The 25,783-nt window shown below is 35.7% G+C and overlaps 1 protein-coding gene across 3 annotated transcripts in view; it reads right to left on the reverse strand.

Annotated features, from left to right (window-relative positions):
* The window catches only part of Tank (TRAF family member associated NFKB activator), a 72,274-nt gene that overhangs the window by 18,865 nt on the left and 27,626 nt on the right, over positions 1-25,783 (reverse strand). For all 3 annotated transcript variants that reach the window (XM_051184587.1, XM_051184586.1, XM_051184585.1), the window contains exons 2-4: positions 25,086-25,233; positions 8,592-8,697; positions 6,830-6,942 (exon numbers count right to left, since the gene is read on the reverse strand). In XM_051184587.1, coding sequence (XP_051040544.1) covers positions 6,830-6,942; positions 8,592-8,697; positions 25,086-25,184 — 318 coding nt within the window. In that variant the 5' untranslated portion in view covers positions 25,185-25,233. The remainder of the gene's footprint in view (positions 1-6,829; positions 6,943-8,591; positions 8,698-25,085; positions 25,234-25,783) is intronic.

Consider the following 25,783-nt stretch of genomic DNA (forward strand, 5'->3'; position numbering starts at 1 on the left):
CTCTATGCTGTAAAAACTACCGAGTACTCATAGCTTAAAAGGAACCTAAGTTCAACGTATGTGCACACAATGGGGATGGGGGAGGAGCAGGATGCATTTTCACATCATTTCATTTCTTGTTTATAAGTTTGTCAACTTTTAAAACTGCTTATAAAAAAATCAGTAACAACATGCATTGTTTTTTTTTTTTTTTCATTCTCCAAGCACTGCCCATTAACATTCTCTTAAAAGTCTATATTCGTGTAACAATTTTTCAAATTCTTAAAATCGTGGTATTTCTTCCCATTTGACTGGGGGACTAACCCTCTCCCCTACCCCCACCATTGACATTTTCCTTTATAGATTGTAACCTACAATGCTTGTGATACTTAGAAGGGAATACTGTGGAAGTAAAGGTATGTGACTAGTGACTAGGTCACAGAAGGCACTTTGCACTCTACTCTTGGATCCCTTACTTGGAGGAAAGCTAGCTGCCAGGCTATGAGTAGACACCCATATGGCAAAGCCTCCTGCCAAAAGTTGTGTGAGTGAGCCATCTTGGAAATGTATCCTCCAACAAGAGAAGCTTTCAGCCTGCAACCCTTGCCTACTCTTGATTTCAACACATGAGAAATCATGAGCCACAACTACCTAGCTAAGTCACTCCTAAGTTTCTGATACACAGAAATTGAAAAAATAACTTATTTTTATGTTATTAAGTTATTAGTAAGTTTAGGGTAACTAATTATATGACAGACATTGTAAAAGATATGTAACTAATGTGATGGACAAGAGGTGAAACCCAGTTACTAAATTATATTAGGCACATTCTTTCAACTCTAAGTAGAATACTGAATGTTATTTAATGATAGGGCCTTGTTGCTTTGACCTTTTAATGACATTTTTAGAAGAGAATGGACTCCTGCACAGTCTCTGTATAGGAATAGCATGAATACAGGCTATAAATACTATTTCTGTTGATTGGTTGAGTGATCACAGTCCTGGAGACTGAACCCACGATGCATGCATACTAGCCAAGCACTCAACCATAGAGCTAAACCCCTAACTCAATTTTAAATTTTCTTAGTCAAACATTCTAAAAAGGTCTTTCCCCATGTATCTCTCATTCCTTTGCTTCATGTCTCATTTCTCTAGCTGTCTACACAGGTGCCACTTGCCAAAGTGTCCAACAGCCTTTCCCCGCTGCACATTCTCACAGAAATAGTTCAAAGGAAACAAATCTTCAAGTCATCTATCAAAAGAAGGACAAAAGGACTCTAGGTGGTTAGTAGTAAATCCTTTTCTTACCGTTTAAAGTCATTTTTGTTAACTTACTAATTCATACAGAAACAAGGCCAACTGATTAGGAGTGTAACTTCTAGAAATAATATTAGTTTAATTTAAGTATTTAATTTAATTTAAGTATCAACATATACATCCTACCCATTCCTCTATGCTTTCCTAGTCTCATCATACAGATGTGTACTTTTATGAAATAGCAACTAAATGTGGACTGATTTCATTTTGAATAAGAAAAAACCTAATATAACAAAATATTTCAAAATCTATTCCTAGGAAATATTTTCTCATCTGTATTATCTAAATGTGAATATAATTATAACTTCTTAAGTACAGATCAATACTTACGCAAATGCAAAAGGTTTTAATTTCAATTGCTTGATTAGCTAATATTTTATTAACCACTAATAGTTAAGACTATTTTATAGAGTCAGCTTTCAAATATGTAATAAGTCTAAGTTATCCTTAAAAGCACATGGTAGAGCTACAGTAATAAAAACAAATGATACTGGCACATAAACAGACATGGAAACCAATAGAATAAAACAGAGACCCAAACATGAGTACTCTTAACTACAGTCATATGATATTTGGCAAAAGCAAAAAAACATACACGAAAAAAGACAGCATCTTTAGCTGGGCGGTGGTGGCACTTGCCTTTAATCCCAGCACTTGGGAGGCAGAGGTAGGTGGATCTCTGTGAGTTCCAGGGCAGCCAGGGCTACACAAAAAAACTCTGTCTCAAAACACAAAACAAAACAAAAAGACAGCATCTTTAACAAATGGTGCTGGGAAAAACTGATGTCCACATGCAGAAGAATGAAATTAGATATCTATCATCCTGAAAAACAAAAACAAAACCCCAAATAGATCAAAGACCTCAAATCTGAAACTTGAAACACTAAAACTGCTGGAAGAAAGTATAGGTGGTAGCCTATAAGGTATAGGTATAGGAAAGGACTTTCTGAGTTGAACTCAACTTGCTCAGAAATTATGGCCAACAATTGACAAGTGGGAACTCATAAAATTAAAAAGCTTCTGCATAGCTAAGAAAACAATCAAACAATCAAGTAAGAGATGAAATCCACAGAATGGGAGAGTATTCTTGCCAGTATATATCTGACAGAAGATTAAATCAAGAATATATAAAGAGCTGGAGAAAAAGAAAAACAGGAAAAAAAAAAAAAAAGTCAAGGGAACAAATGACCCAGTGGACTAGTGATCTAAACAGTTTCCACTAGAAGAGATAATAACGCCTAAGAATATTTCAAAAGGTACTTGTTACCCTTGGTGATCAGGGAAGTGTAAAATGAAATTACTTTGAGATTTCATCTTCCCCAGTCAGAATGGCTAAGAGCAGCAAAACAACTGACAAAAAATGCTGGTGAAGTTGTAGTGAAAGGAGAGGCCTCACTCGCTGTTGGCAGAAAGGCAATTGGTGCAGCCATTCTGGAAACTAGTATGGAGAATTCTCAAAGAACTAAAAATAAGCCTACCATATGTTCTGCTTAACTACTGCTTGGCACATACCCAGAGGACCTGACATCACAGATACTTGCTCAGGTACGTTCACAGCCACCCTATTCACAAAGCCAGAAAATGGAAACAACTTAAATAACCTTTAACAACATAGATAATGAAAACATGGTACATATACACCATAGAATACTGCTCATCTATAGGAAAAATTAAATCATGAAATTTTCAGGTAAATGAAAAGTCCTAGGAAAGATTACACTGAGAAAGATAACTAAGACCCAGAAAGACAAACACCATGTTCTCACTCATCTTTGGTCCCTAGCTTCAAATCCTGAGAAGGGAGTATACAACGTGGAGTAACCACAGAAACCAAAAAGTACAAAGGAATCATTGTGTGTGTGGGGAGGCAGTGGGTAGAAGAATACAGGTGATATGAAATGGCAAAAGGAGTAACAGGGAGGGGAGCACAACAGAGGGAGGAGAATTGCGGACAAATAACACCAAGACTGTTTGAGACAGCATCAAGGAATCATAATATTTTATATTTACCTAAAATTTATATGGTATATAAGTATATATGCATACATAATAATATTCATACATACTGAAGGAAGGTAAGCCATGTGGGCTGACAATGCTTCCCTCAAGAGCCACAAACTAAGAAAACCCCAGCACCAGCTATAAGAAACCCTCCTTTTGAAAGGTTGGTTAGGATAGTCCAAGTGACTCCCCAAACAATACAGATGAAGCCCTTGGTTTTCTCTCAGGAGTTGAAGGTGGGTTGGAGACACCTCACACTTAGGACACTGGACCTGGAATTCAAGCTGGATCGCACCTGAAGGCCTCTTTCCTCTGGTCTCACTTCCCTGGCTCCAGAATACACAAGATGTCAAGGGAGGGATGCAATTAGATAGCTGTAATACCTATGAACCATGACAATTACCATCATGGCAAGATATACATAGAGGTTCAATAAGGGGCATTTACATGTCAGTGGCAATCAACAGTTGTATAATAGGACTTAAGGCCTAAGAAAATCATGCCTGGTACTGGAAATCTAGCCAGCTTCCTGGGGCTAGTGAGGTCATGGACCTCAGACCACAATAATTCCTTACTACATTCTAAGTCTTATCCTTATACCCACAGGTAAGTAAGTGTAGGTACCATAAATCAAAGAAGCTTCTCTCTACAGCAAATGGAAACCATCACAGCAAACCACAACATAGTAGGGATCCCAGCCCTGACAGATTCCTCTACATCACTATTCCTGCATCTATGGGAGAACATAATGGAAGAGGGGGTGGAAAAACTGTAAGAACCAGAATAGCAGAGAGTCAGCTGTGAAACATCTCTCCTACAAATGGATGCATAAATAAGACCAGAACAATGGCAGACCAACCTACATGTTAACTTGTGAAGGAAAATAGTGTGGGGTCCCACCCCTACACAAAGAACTAGAGACAACTAATGACTGACGAAAGAGGGAGAAATAGCCTTGAGCTCTCAGGGATGAGTTCTGTTATTGGTTGTCCAACTCAGAATGGTCAGCTCTGAAACCATATACACACAAAAATAAAAATAGGTTCAGCATGCTGTGTATGTATGTATATCTGTATGTATGTGTATATATAGTCAAGGAATGTATATATGTATATGTATGCATATATATATATATATATATATATATATGTAGTATATAATAGTAATCAAGGAAAAAAAGCTATCAGCTTAAGAAAGGGGGTTCACAAGAGTGGTCAAGAGAGGATAGCTAAGAAGGGCTGGAAGGAGGAAAGTGATGTAATTAGTTTTAATTAGAAACATTTTGAAAAGAAAAATAAATATGAATATAAAAAAGAATAGATTTCTTGTTTATGTATTCAGTGTTCATTAGCCCGTTGGATTAAGATACATAAGATAAATTTAAAATACAGCCTGATTTTATTTACATTAAATGGTTACAGCACAAGAAAATGAAATTCATGAGCTATTCAAAGAATTAAAATATGTACATCACATATGTCTCTTGTATTAACAAGGATAATGATGATAAATCACTTTGCTCCTTACCCAGAGCTTATTTCTTTGGGCCTTTCCCATGGTCTGTCCACAAATACAGTGTAACTGGCACAGAATTATTAATTCTTTGGAAATAAGCTAGCCAAACAAAGGAAGTTGATGAAAAAAGTAGAAAACAATTTAAATCTAAGATCATTTGTCTGATGGGAGATGTCATTCTGTAAATATGTTTTTCTTATTGGTTAATGAATGAAGCCCTGTTGGCCAATAGGAAAGTAAGATAGGTGGGACTAGGAGACAAGGAGGATTTGGGGAGAGGTATGAGGAGAGTCAACATGTAGGACCAAGAGCGCAGAGGTCCGAATCCTCTCTCTGGTAAGACCATGTGGAAACACTTAGATTGATAGAAATGGGTTAATATTTAAGACAGAGCTAGCCAATAAGAAATGCTAGTAACAGGTCAACAGCTGTATCTAATACAGCATCTATGTGTGTTATTTGGAGCTGACATGGCTGTGGGACCAGGCTGGCAAGAAAACTACTCATAACATTTGTCTCACCGTCCACCTCAGTTTAAAGTTTTATTGCTTTGTTAAAACTTCACTTCATTAAATGGTCATGATACAAGGGGATGGGGAATCACTAGGGAGCCTAGAGAGATGGCTCAGTAGAGTGCGCAGGTGCAATCATGAGAACTGGAGGTCTGCTGCTAGTACTCAAAGAACAAGCACAGTACCTGCAACCCTAGTACCAAGGGAGGTGGAAGGTGGCCTCTGGGTCTTTTTGGCTTCCAGCCTAGCAGAAAATGCAAGCCCCAGATTCAGGGAAACACCACTCTCCCCCTGCCTCTGGAGCTGGGGAGATGGTTCGGTGGTTAAGATCATTTGTTGCTGTTTCAGAAACCCAAGTTTGATACCCAGGACCTATACATAGTGGTTCACAACCATCCTTAACTCCAGTTCAGGGGATCTGATGATCTCTTCTGACTTCAATGGGTACCAGGCATGCATGTGGTATATACAAAGGCATGCAGGCAAAATATTCACACACATAAAACACAAATAACCTTAATAGTGGCAAGGAGTTAATAGTGTAGAATACTTGGTACTCTCTTCTAGCTCTTGTATGTGTGTAACAGGCACACACACCCATACACAATAAGGGCATACTAACGTGCAGACATACACAAACAAATCTTTAAGAAAAACACTAGGAAATATGAAGCTTAAGCTTTATTTTAAATTAAGTAATTCTACACAGGAGGATATGTCATGTTTACAGACATAGAAAATTGTTTAGAATTTTAGTGGGAAGGGACTGGAGAGAAATGGTTCATCAGTACATAGTATGTACTACTCTTACAGAGGACCTGAGTTTGGTTCCTAGCACCTACTTCATATAGCTCACAACTGTAACTCCAGAGCAAGGAGATTTAATGCATCCAGCCTCCATGGGCATCTATAATCATGTGCATGTATCCACATACAGATACCCACTTAAAATTAAAAACAGTAACATAGGGACTAGAGAGAGCTAGCTCATTGGTTAAGAGCACTACTGCTTTTACAGTGAATCTTGGTTTAGTTCCCTGTACCCAAACAGTGGCTCACAACCATCTATAATTAGTTCCAGGAGATCTGATACTTCTTCTGACCTCTGAAGGCATGGATATGGTGCACACATATATACACATAAAATTAATTAAAAATTTTTTCTTAAAAAAAGATTTCAGTGGCAGGTCACTGCCTAAGAAAGATGAAACAAGGAAGATATACTGTATATCAACATTTAATGCTGATTTCTACAGAAGCAATGTTAGGGCAAAAAAAAAAAAAAAAAAAAAAAAAAACCAAAAACCAAAAAACAACAAAAAACAAAAAAACTAAAAAACAAAACAAAACAAAACAAAAAACCAAAAAACAAAACAAAAAAAAAACTATCTACCTACTTTCTTCCTATAGTCTGCCCACTCAAATTGTGAGAGCATTCAGCCTAAATAACCTGTACGTCTGTGTAGCCTAACTCTCTTAATAATGAGTCTGACAGTACTTCCTACCTTTGACTGCTTATTTCTCAGTGTTCCTAGCTTCACTTTATCATGTGGTTCATCAAGAGTCAAATTATTCTTCCTTCTTTCACTGTCTTCAAGCAAATAGCCATAACTGTTATCTGCAAGACAAAATACTTGTACATCAGTTCAAAGTCCTGAAAAGGTAATTATAATAAAAAAATGAAACCAGGCATAGTGTCGCCTGCCTTTAATACCAGTCCTAGGGAGGCAGAGGCAGGTGGATTTCTGTGAGTTTAAGGCCAACCTGGTCTACAAAATGAGTTCTAGGACAGTCAAGAGTTACACAGTGAGACCTTGTCTCAAAAAACCCACAACCAAACAATGACAAACCAACAAACCAATCAAACAAATAAACAAAAATAATCAAACAAAACCAAATCTCAATAATTTTAAAAGAATAAATTATAAGCTCTAGTTTTATAATATTCAATGTTTATATAATATTTACCTTGGCAAGAAGTTGTTCATTTAGAGTTTTTCCTTCCCACTAAACACTTATTTTCCCATGAGTCAATGGTAAAAATATACAGAATTCAGAAGATTAGAATTAATTAAGCTCCTTACATTTTACTTTATCAAAAGTTAAACATTTTTAGGGCCTTTTTTTTTTTTTGAGGAGTGGAATGGTGCCCAAGATGCATTAGCTAAGTGTCCCACCACAGCTACACTCCCAGGCCAATTAAACTTTTATACTTTTTGGTATGCATTTCTTATTTGAGACAATTATACTTAAAAAACAAAACAAAACAAAACAAAACAAAAAAAACCTCTTGCTTATAGAACATTAGAAAGGAAGCTATGACAAAAAGAAAAAGGAACTGGAGGCTGAAGAGAGCGCAGTGGTTGAGAGCACCTGACGCTCTTCTGGAGGACGTGGGTTTGCTTACTAGAACCCCCATGGTGGTTCATGACCATCTATTAACTCCAACACCCTCTTCTGGTCTTGGTGGGTACAGGGCACACACACGTGACATAGACACATAAACAGGCAGACAGGCATAAATAAATAAAAAAAAATTTTAAATTATTAAAAAAAAAACAAAAAAGCTATCTAATTTTTATCACGTGTGAACTACTCTTATTGACATTGTGGTTTATATTTTATATTTTTTTATTCTACATATAAACTCAAACAATGCTTTTCTGTACACATGAAATACTTTATATATATTTTGTATCTTACTGTCTTTACTTTGCTGCATATCATGAACATATTTCCTGTTGGTAAGTTAACAACTATTATCACTGCGTTCCTTGGCTATACAGTTGTTCACTATAACTTAACTTTTGGATACTGTACCTTTTTGGATTATTGATTGGTTCATTCAAAGGGCATTTAAAGGGAGAGATGCACAGGGCAAGGAATATGGAAGGGCACAAAGCTTCTGTACCTTTCTGGGCACAGTACATGATCAGATATCTGGAAGCTCAGATGTCTTAGATACTCTTAGGGCTTCTATTTTCATCTCAAAGGCACAAACTTTTTAAAAAGCTTTTTGTTATTCATTGGCAAAGTGCCTTCAAGGAAGTTTTCTCAATCAGGGTTTCAGCCTATAGAATATGTGAGTGCCCACTTCCCCATGTCTTACAAGTTTCAATTAAATAAACATGATATATAGCTGTACTATGCTTCTTGCATCAGAACCACTTTAAAAACCAAAACAAAACAGAAAAACTTAAATTGTACCTTTTCTCTAAAAAGTTTCCAGAAATACATTTTAAAAGGAAGAAAGGAAGATAGAAATACCTCGACAAGAATCCTTAAGTAGCTGTGATTTTAGGTTGTTAATAAGAGTTTGTTGAGATGACAGCTGTTCTTGTTGCTCACGTATTCTTTGTTCATAGGTCTCGGTCTAAAGAAAAAAAAACCCAGTTAGCCTGAGAAACCATTTCCTGTCTATTGATAACTTACCAGTTACTGACTGGCTCCAGGGATTTACTTGGGATCATTATCATATCATATCATATCATATCATATCATATCATATCAGTAGAATACAACTTTTAAAAATTACCTTATTTAAAGATTTTAGTCTAGAGTTTTCTTGATCTTTCAGTAAAGACAAATATTATAATTTGAAATTCAATACTTGTAAATGAGAAAAAAGCATGAATGGTTAAGTAGATGCCACATTAAAATTACACTTTTAAAATACATACCAGTCTTAAACTTTTATGTCTTTAAAATAAGCACTGAAATTAATTTTTAGAGTACAAAATCACAAAAAGAAGTAGCTAGAAGTAAATATAATGAAAAGCAAAGGAACGAATATAAATTCTAAGAACGAATATAAATTCTAAAAGAATAGTAGCCAGAAACAAGAACACAAGAGTTCATTTTTATTATATAAAACTATTATTTATAGATTTTAAGTGATAGAATCCCCTTGTATTTTATAATATTGGCTGTGAAAACAACAATGAAAATGACATATGTATTAGAAGTATACACATATAGATGTGCCAACCTTCAAGAGAAATCTGAAATTGTTGTATCACAATTAACTCATTAGTAAATTCTTAAAAGCTATCTTAAGAAAGCATAATATAAAAGTCTTTGCTGCTTTCTACCACTGGAGGAACAAGTGACTAAATATAAATTTCTTAAAATATGAAAAGGGTTCTAATAATTACAGCAACCTTTGGTATATATTAGATATTTAATTTCTTTTATTGACTAAATCACAAGTTCACAATTAATGAAGTTATATTATTTTCAGATCCCAAGTAAGACTAAAGTTCTTTATAAATAAAGATCTGTTCCTTAAGTCTCAAATACAACTTTAAGAAATTAAAGAAAAGTAACACACTCAAATAAAAGATGGACTTTTATACACAGGACACTTTAAATATGAATAACTGACAGGGCAGGCAAGTAACCACACTGGCATGTTAGTTTTCTCTGTTGTGTGGGGGGAGTCTTACATAACTTGACATTCCCCCCACAGGACTCCCCAAATGTTGTTAAATATATGCTGATTATTATAAGCAGAAGAAGGAACCAATGATGAGTCTAAGCCTTATAGAATTCAAGCCCTAAATATCAAACCCTAGACATTCAGAACCAAGCATCCTGGAATAAGACATCTTATTCTTTACATACATTGGCACCAAAGTTGCTGGAATGAGTGTGGTAAACTGACTACAAAAATGATACCAACATTACAGTTAATTCTTGATACCTTAAAATTATCTGGGCTATGTACTCTTCCTGAGGTGGGAGAGTCAGCAATATGTTAAGGTCATCTAAATATACTTTATGCATTTAGGATACTTTTATTTCAAAGAACTCAAAATTCTTCATAAACATCAGTAAGTAATTTCTTTTTTTTTTTTGACATCAACCAAAAAACATTTATTGCATGAAACCAATAAAGTATTATCCAAGTTAGATAAGTAGCTATGTATAATAAACTAAGAGAAGTAAGTATTGATTCTGTATTTGTAGTGAAAGTAAATACAGGGAGGATGTCACAGTTTCCATGGTGTAAATTACCAAGAGGCTATATGGATAATGGTCTAAATATGATCCTTGAAAGAGAAATAGAAAAGGTGAAATACCAAAGATATTTAGGTGTGTGGGAGCACACATAGCTACACTTTAACTTTCTGCATGTGAAAGATGATAAATAATATTAAAAATGCACAATAATGTAACATAAACATTACAACACACCTAATATTGTCCTGTTTATTGTTTGTATTTCAAATGATATCTCTGAAAAAAGTCCATTCTACTCTTTTATGTAGTATTCATCTGTATAGGGAGTGTGGTTTTTCTGCCCGCTGCCTGGTCTTGTCCCGCCACCGCGCCAGCCCCAAATAATGCACAGAGACTCTGTATTTGATACAATGCTATTGGCCAGGTGCTAGTTTCTTATCGGCTAGCTCTGTCTTAATTATTAACCCATTTCTATGTATTTCCACGTGGTCTTACCGAGAGCAGAGGAATGGCGGTTCTGTTCTCTCCAGGCTCTCCATCCTGACTCCTTTACTACTTCCTATTTCCTCCTTGTCTCCTAGTCCCTCCTATCTTCCTTTCCTATTGGCCAACAGTGTTTTATTCATTAACCAGTATGAGAAACATATACAGAATGACATCTCCCATCACATCTGGACCTCAATTTATATTAAATTTATTGATGAGATACTAAGAATCAATTTAGGCTAAGAAACAATACTAAAACCAATGTGAAGAGAAACTTAAACAGTACTCTCCCTGTTCTTTTCACAAGGGTTTATTGCTTCTGAGGAAAAGCATGACTAGAGCTGGAAAATGGAAAAATTCACTGTATTCAATGATTATAAGTAATTTCAATAATTGCCTCATTTTCACTATTATCACAATGGTTATATAAATCCTATTGCTGTTTAGTGAGCAAGTAACAACTTTTTAAAAACCTAGTTAATTAGAGATAGGCTGAGAATAAATGTCTAAATTATTCAAGTCTCAGCCCATTCTTCATCTATTATGCTCCCTCCCAAATTTTAGTGAAGAAACCAAAAGACCATGTATGTTCATTTGGAATCAACTCAGAACACTTCTGCCAATTAATTTTCATCTTCCTCTCTCTAGCTTAAAGACACACTTCAGCACATCTGCTTATAACATATTATAATAAATAATGTATTCAATAGCTGGGAAAGTTAATATGTCAATGGCTATTTCACACAGAAGTCTTGAACTATTTCTTAAATCAGATGAAAATGTATTTTAATGCCAAATCTGCTTAAGTGTAACTGAACAAATAGAGCATGTCCTGTACTTTTCATTTAGTTAAGGTGTTTATAGTATTCTAGTCTGTCTACATATCTGATGGGAAGAGAATATTTGTTACTGTAATCTCTAGTATCACATAGTGTCTGGCATATACTGAGATGCTCCATACATATTAACTGAATAACAAGCTAATTAAATTGTTAATGAGTTATCTGAGAAATAGATATGCCTTCAAAAATGACCTGAAGGAATGGAGAGACAATGACCTGGCTTTTGATGCTTGAAAAGTAAGTAAAACAAGTTTACTTACATTAAAAAAAAAAAAACAATCAAATTATGAATAAACAAATAGCATAAAATTTTTCTAAAAGATCAGAAAAATAAAACAATGCACAGTCACAGTATTCAAAAATATACAATTACAAAGCAAGTGGATTCCAATACTATCAAAGACCCTGCAAACAGAAAACTCACTAACAACCACATTGAAAATGTACAACAGTAATGTCTTGTCAACACTTCTGTACAGAGCACAGACATGACAGCTAAAACAGACAGAAGAGAAGATGCTTTTGACAGCCAGTGTGTGTGAAGGATTCTTTGAGTCAGATGGCAGCAACAAGTTACCAACTAGGAGATCTGCATGACAACTAACCATCCATCTGTACCAAACACCATCTGGCCAAGATGACTCTGGCTTCTGTGTACTTGACACTCCTTCTAATTCCAAAGTCTAGCAAAACAAGTGGTTGATCAGAATCTAAGAAGTAAACAGGTATACAGGTATGTCATAAAGGATTGTGTATGCCTTCTTAGTGTTCAACGGCAAACCAGCATGACAGAGATCAAATGAGTAAAATTATATGTCATCAATTTATCAAAAAGTGTTATTCAAGCATACTCTAGAGTATCATTAATAAAGCAAAAACCTCATCTTAAGAATTATTCTGATCCTGGAGAGCTGGTTCAGTAGTTAAAAGCAAAGCTGCTTTTTCAGAGGACTTGGGTAAGGATCCCAGCATTTACATGGCAGTTCATCACTAGTTCCAGGAAATCCAATGCCCTCTTCTGGTCTTTGCAGGCATCAGGCATGTGTGTGATGCATAGCTATATATGCAGGCAAAGCATCAACATGAAAAATAAAGTCTAAAACATTAAATAAAAAAGACTTGTTCTTTTATTAATGAAAAACATTCAGCCTTTCCTCTTCAAAACTAAGATACCATATTTCCAATAATTTTGGACATACAGCTGTTCAAGTTTTCATAAGTTTCATAAATATTAAGATAGAGTTCTGTTAACTTAATTTGTCCTATGACAGACATTGGATGCTCTAATTTGTCATCTTTCCCAAGATGTTTACTTCCTATATTGGGAGAAGACCTTCAATGTTCTTAAGCCATCTATAATATTTTACATTGGTTAAGTATTGTTTCTTCTCATCTTCAAGAATTAATCCCAATAGTCTGAAAAAGCACTATGGCTTTCTTCTAATGATTTTTACTACGGAATTAATAAGAGTAGAGTGGGTAAAACAGTCTCAATTAAAAAAAAAATTTAAATTGCTCTAAGATTAATGGATAGGAAAGCTTTATTGAAGGCTGTTTGCATAAAAAGCTCTCAATAGAGAGTGCCCCAGTTCATATAGGAAAATAAATATTACTTATACCAATATATAGCAGTTTAGACAAAAGCTAGTAATTTATACACAATCTATTTTTAAAATCTATCATACAAAATTTAGTAAACTGAGTATAAATTTTACTTTTTTTTTTAAGCATTCAAGAGCATATAATTTGGCTTGCTGTAGCTCTTTCTTTGACCATTTTTTTTTTTTTTTTGGTGTCCTATTTTAATAAACTCCCTACCCCACCACCCATTAGATAGTAGGACTTATCTAGAAAAAGTTAGACAGGTCAGGTTATCAATTTGGTTATTTATAACTAGTACTGTCATCCATTTCTCAGTATGATAAGTGGTAAACTATGAAAAACTATTTTAAGGTTTTGGTTCCAGAGTGGGAGTGTTCCTGCCAGGAGCTGGAAGTACAGACATCCCCCTGGCCACTTTGGGCTTCTGATATCCTTAAGCCATCAGGCTAAGAAAGGACTAACAATGATAGGTAGGTAATTGATTCAGATTATCAAGGTGGAAATTGGACTACTTCTCCACAATGGAGGTACAGGGGATCCTTTAGGGTGTCTCTTGGTGCTTACCTTGTCCTGTGATTAAAGTCAATGGGAAACTACAACAACCCCTTTAGGAATGAAAGTATTGGTCACTCCTCCAGGAAAAGAGCTAAGACCTGCTGAAGTGCTTGCCAAGAATGGAGGAAATACAGAATGGGTATTAGAGGAATATAGTTATAAATAGCAGCTAAGGCCATGTGACCAGTTGTAGGATGAGGATTATAATAGAAACGAGTGGTTCTGTCATATTTTATAAAGAATGCATTTGTACAGATATTTATGTTTCCTTTACTCAGTTTTTCAATTATGTTATGCTACATCAATTAAGAAAATATCAATGGTTACATGTAAATTTGAGATACTAAAAGAATGTCCCTCAAGGGGACATTATAATGTATTTGTGGTTGTATGAGGGACAGTTGTGTCATGTTAGGTATAATTATTATCTGGTTATTGTTTTCATTTGGGAATTAGTCATAACGTAAGGAGATACGATTGCATGTCAAGTTGACAAGTAGACTTGTGATGGCTATTCTGGGTTGTCAACTTGACTACATCTGTGCCCTGGCCCATGGGGTCAGTCGACGGGGATCCCGAGGGAGGGGGTGAAATTAAGAGACAAGGGACGTGAGAGATGGAGACAAGACAGTAAGTATTCTGATCAAATCTCTTTTAATGAATATAATACCAGGGTATAAGTAATGGAGAAATGAGGGAATGGACCAAAGGGAGGATGTGAGAGAGGCAGGATGCCCTTCCAAGCAGAATGCAGCTGATCTGCTATAAGATAAAATGCTATATGATAAGCCTGCAGCTGGAACTCTTTCAGGATCAGGCTGCACCATGTTTAAGGAGAGAACAGTCATAGGAGAATGGAAAATTACCAGTATGTTAGTATCTAAGAGAGTAGTAGGAAGGATGGCTGTTAAGATGCTAACTTTGCTCTGGGGTTCTCCACAACACCTGACTAAAAAACACACATCTGTAAGTAACTAAACACAAAAATGTAAGGGCACACTTCTAATCTGGATTTTTGAGGTGGGAAGACTCACCTTTAATCCTGCCAGATCTTTTGAGGTGGGAAGATCCATTTCTAAATCTGGGGCATACCTTTGCTGGAAGCCTATGTAAGGACACAAAATAAGGAAGCTTTTGCTTTTTGCCTGCTTGCTCTCACCTTACTTTGAAGCCCATTCCTTCATTGGCATTAGAGTCTACTTCTTCAGAATGCCAGTGTACACTGAAAAGCAGCTGAGATATCTGCCTTGTGGACTGAACAACTACTGGATTCTTAGATATTCTGTTTATAGGCAGCTATTGCTGAATTAGCTGGACCAAAGCCTCTACGTCATTCTATGTATTTATTCCATAAATTCAGTTACTCTAGAGAACACTGACTATTACATTTTATAATCCAATTTTGAGCCCCCACCTCACACACACTTTAAGATCTTAGCTTTGATTAGAAATAAAAATAAGCCAGATATGGTGGTTGAGAATTTAATCTCAACACTGGGGAGACAAAGGCAGGCAGATCTGAGTTCAAGGTCTACATAATGAGTTCCAGGGCAGCCAGGGCTACTTAGCGAGACCCCCATCTCAAAAATAAACAAAAATAATTTTTACTGGAGTGATAGAAATGGCAAATATAAAATCCTGTTAAACATTAACCTCTTTGTAAATGTCAAGCGAAGTCTCTCCATATTATTTAGAATTGTGGGAGCTGTACTAGTGAATCTCCACTAGGGGGATGGGTTTGGGTCACCATACAGTGGAATTGTCAGGGTAGAGGATCCACTCAGACTCCAGACTGGGAAAGTGTGTAACATTAGCCTGGGAGAATAAAGGTATGTCATCTAAATCAGGAGATCTGTAGACAGAAAAATGGTACAGGATTGCCTAGAGTCTTCAGGGTCCAACCTCCATCCCAGGATATATAGAAGACAAGACACGAAGATTCTCATGCCTCATGATTTAGTCTTTGCCCTGATGTGTTTTAGATTTAATCAGAACCTGTTATCCCCTTTTAGAATGGGAATGTCTATCCTATACTTGCTTTTACCACTGAATATTTTAAAATTTTTGTTTAATGTGTAAAGGTGTTTTGCCTGCCATGTATTTCTGTGTATCATGTGCATGCAGTGTCATGAGGGCCAGAAGAAGGCATCAGATCCTCTGGAAGAACAGCAAGTGTTCTTAGCTACTAACCCACATCTTCAGCTCCCAATCATCATCATATTTTAAGTATATAATTAGTTTCATTTTATAGGCTTACAGCTGGTAAGGGATGTGTTACAGGATGAACTATACCATGAGTCTCATCTATATCTGATTTAGATATTTAAGCAAGATTTTGCATGTAAGATTTTTAAAGCTGTTGTTAGCATGCATTAAGCCTTTGGGGAATGAAGATACATGTTAGATACATGAATTTTGGAGTGGGGATAACAGGGGCAGAATGGCATGTTTTGAGTGTGTCCCTGCAAAATTCATGTTGAGGAGGTTAATGGGCCACAAAAGGTTGTCAGTAATGGTATAAAGTCCTTTAAAAGAGCTTAAAATATAGTTCAGCTCGTTTACCCTTCAGTAACTTCAGCTTGGGTTTATCCCTCAGGGAGGATACAGATAATAGGAGCTACCTTCAAAATGGCCAATGGGCCCTCACAAGACACTTAGAGATGTCTAAAAGTTTTGACAAGATATTTCTGAGGACTGAAATATGTGAGGAAAATGTGCAGATATTTTAAATTATAAGGAACAGAAAATTATTTTATGCCTCAGAATTGACAATGTCTATAGAAGCAAGACTTACAGCAGATACCACCAGTAGCTTCAGTAGAAAAAACACAATAAAATGTTTTATCTGCTCTACATAGAGAATGTGTTGAGGGCTAAAAGAAAAAAAAAAGTAGCGTGTTAAATAATGAGGGTATTTACATCTTAAGTGAAAGTACTTTTCTGTTATAAACCTTTCAGTGCTCTTAATTGCATATGTACTTAACATTTAACAGAAGTACTTCAAAATATGTTTTTATTTTATATTTGTGAATATTTTGCCTTCATATATGTATGTGTACCATAAGCATGCCTGGAACCTGCAAAGGCCAGAGAGGGTATCAGATCCCCTGAAAGTGGAGTCACAGAAGCTGTAAGTTGCTATTTCTGGGAATTGAACCTTGGATACCCTGCAAGAGCCATAAATGCTTCTTAATTTTAAATCTTGAAACAAGGTCTCTAGCCTAGGTTGTTGTAAACCCACTATGTACCCAAGGATAACCTAGAACTGATCCCTGGTTTCTACCTCCTGAGAGCTGAGATTACAAGCATGCACCACCACAGCTTGTTTATGTATACACAGGATATAAGTGTGTAGAAAAACTATTCTACCACCTAAGCTACATCATCAGCCCATGGGGGTCTTCTGTAAAAAGTAGTACCCACAACAAAGTTCTTTCATGCGCCAGATGAATTAGCATTGGCCTTTATGAAATACTGCTTATTGTTGTATATTAGTTACCAGAGAGCATGGCAGAGTCCCTGAGATAAAAAAGAAACATGGCCAAATTTAGTCTTACTTGTAGTCTTTAAGCTCCTTGCTTAACAAATTGGATGACTTTAAATTCACCTTTCCTATACTATAAAGAAAAACCAACTCATGAAATAGCACCTGGACAATTTTTGAATTAAAAAGACTATTTCCTTTCTATGGAAGCCTGTTATTATTTTTTTTTTCTTTAACCAACACTGAGCAAGAAGAGACAAATTTTACTTCACATATTTCTTTTCAACAAAGATATTATTTATCTTCTGATCAGATAATGAAAAGAATCTTGGAACATGTAGTAGAGGTCCACTGTAGGACACTTTCTATAACCCAGTATTTATGATTTATAAATGGCAATCAGCTTTAAAAAATACAAATGTTTTGTTTTATTCCTGATTCTTCTGGAAAGATGGTCAAGAAAATTTACTTTAATCTTTCTTGAATATATTTAGTTTCTCATACAAAAACAGCAGAAATCGGTGACAGGCAACTTGGTATGCATAATAAAATGATTTAATTTCACATGTTATGGAATACTATAGTGTTTAAAACTCTGTATATAACATCATCATAGCCACTGATGTGCAAGGACTGCTCATTATTCTCCATATCTCCTCTCACTCCTCCTTTTTGAAATACAGTATTTTAGCTGGCCACATGGCCACTATGCTAAAGGATGACTTAGTAGCCTTTATTACTATTGGGTGTGACCATATCACCAAAATCTATGCTCTGCTATGTTTCTTCTCCACTAGGAAAAGAACCAATTCCAAACACACCATGCTATGCTAGGATGGTAGCAGCACAAAGGCAAGAAAAATGCTACAAAACGCCCTGTCATTCTGAATATGACCTTACTTTAGAAGTCATAAACTTGATTGCTGTAGACACTGATTTGTCCAGCTCTTACAACTTATTTTGGGTCTGTCTTTATATATTTGATTCTTTCGTGTGGGAATGTAGGCCTAAAACTTCCCAGCTTCTCATCTTGTGAATGTCTCTCAACAGGTCAAATCTGTAAGCACAAAATTAGAAAGGGCAGCTGGGTTCATTCACTTCTCTGAATCATTGGTTCTACTTTTTCTCTTACTCTGTAACCATTAAAACACCACCTTTTATCACATCAAAGTCACCTCTTTGTAGACGAGCACTGATTTGCATTCCTAAGTGTAACTTTACTTCAAAAGCCCATTTTCAGCTGCTTGCTGAGAATCTTCCCTAGCTCATCTGCTACTACTTAAGCTCCATAAGCTAAACAAATAAAACAACAACCCCCTTACCACTATCAACAGAAATATAGTATTTTGTATTTCTGAGGACACACATTCCATCTTCAAACTGCCAAGACTGAAAATCTTGGAAGTGGTAGATCATTTTTAAGACCCTAAGTTTGACTTCAAAGTTTTTGCTCTTATTTCAGTATTGAAGTTAGAAAACACATACCAATTTTATTACTATAAATTCTAAATGAGCTTGTTTTATCTAAAAAAATTCAATATTACATCTTAAAGTATATAGAAGACAGAAAATTAGTGAGTTAGACTTGGCAATTTATAAAACAAATGATCACATATTCCCCATGGAGGGATACTCTCTTAGCCTAGATACATGGGGGAGGGCCAACCTGCCCCAAATGAAGAAATAGACTTTGATGATCCACAATGGAGAGCCTCACCCTCCCTGGGGAGTGGATGGGGAATGGGATGGGGGAGTTGATCAGGGGCATAGGAGGATGGAGGGGGAGGAAACTGGGATTAATATGCAAAATATGATTGTTTCTAATTTAAATTATATGTCTTATGTATGTATGTATGTATAAAGAAAATCTCCAAAATGCTAAAACATACATGTCAGCAACAGCTTTTGTCTGAGAAACACATTTTTTGCATCTAAGAGCACACTGATTCTTGGCATGCTAAGTCAGAGGGAAATGAACTGCACAACAGCTATATCTACCTCAAGGGTATGGAGTGTGCTTTTTCTTAAGACATAAAGCTTGTTCTATCCCCATATATTTTTCTAGGTATATTTCTCTTTCTTACCCCTGGTGATTTATTGAAGAAAACATTGTATTCCCTTACAAACATGGTTTAATGACTGTAGTATCTTTACATACAATTGCTTCTAATAAAAATCTCAGTAATGGGGATACTTTGCATCCTTCAAACTTCTTGGAAGCTCTTTGGGTTCTCTTGCACCCCCCCCCCCACTTCAGCTGCTAAAAATTCACATTGTAGACTTTCTTGTTTCATGGGCTGAGCTCTGCTATCCGTGGTACATACGTATTTCCCCAAAGACTGTTACAGGAAAAGTTAAGTTTAAAAAAAAATAAACAAGGTCAAATATGAAATCCAATGCCAGAATGGCTGTTTTATTATACTACAGATGATTTAATGGCTAATATATTTCAATTTTATCAGCTGACATATCACTTCAAAATGAGGACAACTGGATTGTTTTTCAATGATACAAACACCTCAAATGAACCTGCATAAATCCACAAGATTGATCAATAAAGTAGGATATGGGACAACAAAAGGACAAATGTTATCCTAGCCTATCATTTTCAGTTCTGGACCATCCACTTACATGAAACACAAGGCATTTAGTTATATCACTGTCATTCTCGCATATTCAACAGCTTTGGTTGCACACAGCTTCTCTAAATCCCATTAGTCTTACCATCACTTTAGGAAGTGTTCTACTTCCTCAACCCATGCTAGCATCTACTTTTATGACTTGAGAAGACAGGGGATCTGAACCATCAATATGTGCTAAACTGGTAATACAGTCTTTTCACTCTCACAAATAACCTCAGCCATCAACCGCTTTCTTGTTCTTAGTAGCGCCTTTGTAGTTTTAGCCCATGTCTCAGAGTACATTTATATCACTTCTGTTTGTACTTACACTCCTTTTACTCTCGATTCTGAATTAGCACCTTAATATATAAGCACACCACTTAACTCTGGATCTTATCTACAGCTGCTGAAAAACAATCAGCAAATATATAAACTGTTATTACTAAAAACTCAAACTAATTTGAAGGTAACATCATTTTTCTTATTTCTTACTCTTAGATCAATTTATCTAGAAGCTGACATAGGAAAAAAACCACTCTTATATTACAATCCCTCTTTTCTCTACCACTTCCTCCAACACCTACATTTATTTTCGCGTGTGCGCGTGTGTGTATGTGTGTGTGTGTGTGTTTCTTTCTCTGTTGTTCCCTCCAATCCTAAGAGATTTGTTTTCTATTCCTGGTTGGTCTCTAACCTAAGCTCTGCATTTTCAAAAACAATCCAACTAGCTGCCTTCCTCTTACCTTCTTTCTTGTACTTTAAATATCTGATGCCCTGCATCAGCCTCTTATACCTCACAGGGACTTCGCTTTGTTAGTTGACAATTAGTAAAAATAAGAACAACAAAAACCTTACAAAAAAAAAAAAAAAACCAATTTGATATAATACGAAAGTAATACATGCTTCCTGAAATAAATAAGCAAACAGAACTTGAAGAGAGGCAGAGGCTACTTTTAAATTTAAGACGATCCAGAAATTCCTTGAGGAGGTGGCATCTGAAGAGAGATCTAAAATCAGTAAGGAAGGAAACCACCTTAGGAATAGCAAATGTAAAGGCCCTAAGGAAAGAATATGATTTGAAAAGCTTCAGAAAACGTATGGTAGGAAGACTGTTAGGGAATATAGTGGCAAGAGAAAAAGTATCTTTTGGGGGCTAAATGTGTCTCTGTACTGACAGGCAACAGCGGGGGCTTTTGAATTTTGAATTTATAGAAATAATTGCAAACTTTTGAGGTGGAGTATAATATAAATGCAATTTAAACAATCTTTTTCAAAGGATCATTCAGACTGTTGTACAAGGAACTGAATATAGGACAGCAATTATTCTACCTCTCTCATTCAATCTCTGTCTCTCTTCATTGATCTTACCCTAAAAAGCAAAAACCAAAACTACTTCTCTAGCCTTCACAAACTTTTGCATCATGTAGTTTTATGTCTTTTCCTTTCATTTTCCAGTTCTCAGTTTACTATGTTCCCCTCTCCACTAACAGCCCCATTTCAATAACCTCTCTATATAGCCAAACACAATGCCACCTTCTGATGTTCTCTTACCAGGTCTCTTGGCTTCCTAGTTGTTACTAACTACTGTACCCTTCCTGAGACCCCTTTCCAGTAGCTTCTATTACATTGTTCTTAAGTCTCTTTAATGGGCTCCGTTTTATGTTTCCCCTTTAAAATCCTGGTGTTTAATGCATCCCTGTGTCTCTGAAATTGTTTAAACTACATCCTAATTGTCAAGTCTTGCTTCTCTCCCTTTCACTCTAACCTACTTCTGTTCTTTAAATATTCCTTCAAGCTATACATTCTAACTGAGAAATGCCTTTTAAAACTACACAATCTCCTTCTAGCTATAGCCTCTGTCTTAGTCACTGCTATATTACTATGAAGCAACACTATGATCAAGGCAACTATTATAAGAGAAAGCACTTAACAAGGGGCTTGCTTACAGTTTGAGAGGGTTAATCCATTATCATCACTGCATGAAGCATGGCAGCACGCAGGCAGGTACTGGAGCAGTAGCTGAGAACTATATTCTGATCTACAAGCGGAGAGAAAGAGAGAGAAGCAGGGGAGAGAGAAAGAAGGAGTGAGGGAGAGAGAGACTGACTCACTGACTCTGGGCTTGGCATGGGCTTTTGAGACCTCAAGCTACCCCTACACACTTCCTCCAACAAGGCTACCCCCTTAATTCTTCTAATACTTTCAAATAGTGCCACTTCCTGGTGACTATGCCTTCAAATATATGAGCTTGTGGGGACCATTCTTATTCAAACCACCACAGTCTCCAACACAGAACTCCTTGTAGGCCTACCCATCAGTGGTTCAACCATATGTTCCACAGGTCTAAACCTAAGCATCAGAACTAAATTACACACCTCATTTTCCAATAACCAAACTCTACTTTCTTTATCATCCTTGATTTTAGTATCAGCATTAAACTAGACATTCTAGGGTCAATAAGTGACCCACATTCGGTGCCACCTGCTTTCCATTTTATCTCCTAAACAAATTTTAGATTGCTAGTGGTGCACATCTTTAATCCTGGCACTTGGGAGGCAGAGGCAGGAGGATCTTTGTGAGTTTTGAGGCTAGCCTGGTCTACAGAGTGAGTTCCAGGACAGCTAAGACTGCTGGCTGTTACACAGAGAAGCCCTGTCTCGAAAAACCAAATAAGTAAACTGAGAACTGGGAAATGAAGGAAAAAGACATTAAAAAAAAAAAAAAAAAAAAAAAAAAAGAAATTTTAGGTCTTTTTAAAATTCATCCATAACTGCTAATTCAGACCTTCGTTTTGAATTCTTAAAATGAGTACTATTCATTGCTAAACTAAGGTACAATAAATGTACATACTTACTATCCAATATTAGTAAGTGTTTAATATATTACACAGTTATTAATATGTGCATTAATGTACATTCTGGAATTTATAAAGCATGACTAGATAGATGACTGCCACATTTTATATAACTTGCACTTAGAATGTATTTAACATGTCTTCAGTATGTTTGCTGAGCTCTTTGTCAGTGTTAAGACTTTTCTAAAGCATTTAATTCTTCAGTAACTTTTGACTGAATAAAGATACAATACATACTACTTAGGCATATTCCTCATGATGAGGCTGTTATCTTTGCAGCTTCTTTTCCCATAATAGCTCATCATCTCATCATTCTTAATGGAGTCATAGGACCACCCTGTAGGACATGCAAGGTACCAAACACTCCCTCACTTCTGTTTTACATAGACACACAGATACAGATAGAAGAAATGTGTGTGACCCCTATCTCCTAGCTTACTATGCTCATCCTAATCTTAGCCCATATGTGAACTCATATTGTGCTGACCTGACTCAGAAAGGAAGAAATAGATGCCTCTTCTCTGGGCCACACACTACCTGCTTGATCTTTTTTGTAATAACCGAAAAGTCAGATAATAGCCAGTGAGCCTCTTCTGTTTTTTAAATTATATAAGAAATAAGCATTCTATTTATTACCCATTTGAACTTTTAAAAGTTCCTAAAGACAGTGTTTTATTTATTTTAGTATTCTCAAAACTTCATCATATTCTTCCATAGTTCTAAGATACCCTAGAACACAGATAGACCTGTTAAGTCTCTTAATGATCCTAATTGTAAAGTAGAAAGAATAAAATTTGGGTGTTTTTGTTTACTTTTTTGCTAATTTAAATATTTTTGAAGACCCCATCATAACATGCTCGCCTTCCTTCTAGCTATTTAAAATGAGGAGTCTAGAGTCTTTAGTTTACTCAATAACAGTATTCTTTAGCAAACTAAGAGAAGATTCACCAAGAATAAAAATGGCTTTTGTAGAATTCATGGAGGTATATATAGAAATGTTTAATAGTAGCTGACTACCTAGAAAGAAAGAAATTTTGTAAATGACAAACTGTATTTATTGAACGAACAAAGGACTTCATGGCTAGCATATTTCTTTATACTTCAAAATTTTACGGAATAACATTTTCTTCATATGAATCTGTGTGTGTGCATGTGGAGGCCTGAGATAGATGCTCAGAGTTTCTTCAATCACTTTCTACCTTATTCACTGAGGCAGGGTCTCTCCACTGAACCTAAGAGCTTGCCAATGTGTCTAGTCTGACTTTCAAGAGCTGGAATTATGGGCAGATCACTATGCTCACCTAATAGCTACATGGGTTCTGGGAATCAAATCTGGCCCTCACGCTTTCATGGCAAGTGCTTTAAACCACTGAGCCATCTCTCTAGCTCCTCAAGGAAAATTTTAAGCACAGGAATCAATATAAGATCCCTTATCTTTGACTGGCAGTGGAGGAATAAGTTAACATTCCTCCTAGTAGATCGTTTGGCTGTTATTTTCATAAAGGCCCACTTGCAAAATTGGTCCTCTTATATTTGGGAAAATGGATTTTAAAAACATTCCTATGTGGTTAAGACTGTAACTGCTGAGTCAGTCTATTTAGACAGCATAATAACATTTATGGTAGATCTAATTTCCTTGAGTTTGGACTTTTGGATGACACAGTGTATTATGAAGCCAGCTCTGAATTAAAAAATAACAACAAAACCCAAATAACTGTGAATCGCAGGTGGAATTTCTTATGCTTTACACACACGTGACAGAACTTGGGAAGCTGGAGGGAAAGTGCATGGTGGAAGACTGAACACAGATTCCTCTAGACCCTTTTACGTATCTTTTCTATGAATCCTCTGGTTATGGGCTTATGCCACATCACTGTAAAAAACAGTTAACTGTCATAAAGAATGGAAGATGATAAATTAATAACAAATTTAGTTCCAGGATATGTTAAAACTTAAGTCCTCCTGTTACCCAAATGACAATCTGAAAAAATGCAAAGAAACAATGCAAAACTGAAAAGCAGCGATAAAGATCTTTCAGTAATAAAATGACTTTATAGTTATTATTTTCAAATATAAAAGTAATAGTGACATTTAAAAGTTATATATGGAGAAACAATATTCTATCTTACTTAATCATAATCATTTTAAAATAAATCCATCAAACCAACCTCTCACATAAGACACAAAATGTTTTTAAAAGATAACAAATAAAAATCTCAATGTCCATTCATTAACTACACTCTTGTGTTTTAATAATTATAGTTCTCCAAATAGTTTCCAACAATCTAACATTCTCAGTTGTCACCCTCAATTTACCATAAAAAATAATCAATTCTTAAGTCCCAAACCACACACCTTTTGCTGTAGTTCTCTTACTGCTGAATCTCTGTCCATACACGCTTGTCGGAAGGCTTCGTATGCTCTATTGAGTTGCTCTCCAATGTTTTTGTCCATTCCTCCTTGTCCTGTAGCATCACTATAAAGGATGGTATGAATGCCAGCCCTGGAAAATAGCACAACTTAGATATTAAAGCTATACACATTTTTAAAATGTTTCCTAAAAAGAGTCCTATAAACATAACACTAGGTGATATCAAGGTTTATAAAAACAAGTTTTACCTGAAACATGACATAAAATATGAAACCTATGATGTAAAGTAAAATATTCTTTACTAATATTAGTTCCTAAATCATGGTCCAGTTCATAAAAATTCTGCTTTGGAAACAGGAACCTGTAAATATCATCTATAAATGGTACAAATGGAGAAATATAAAAGAGCATTTAATTATTAATACTTTAATATAAAAATGTACAACATGATTAGTAATGCGAGAAGGGACTTCTTTTTACTAAATGGATTGTTACTTCTACTTATAAGGTGAATTCTTGCTACACTGATTTAGAGCAAAACTAAATAGATAATAAATGTTTGTGGATGGAGTTCACACTGTTGTTATCACAGAGCAATTAAAATGTGTGAAAATGCTCTTATTTTAGAACGCAATCTAGGGAGCGCGGCTGTTGGATTGTACATTAAAAAAAGAAAGCTCAC

This window comes from Phodopus roborovskii, unplaced genomic scaffold, assembly GCF_943737965.1.
Source record: "Phodopus roborovskii unplaced genomic scaffold, PHOROB, whole genome shotgun sequence".
NCBI classification, from domain to species: Eukaryota; Metazoa; Chordata; class Mammalia; order Rodentia; family Cricetidae; genus Phodopus; species Phodopus roborovskii.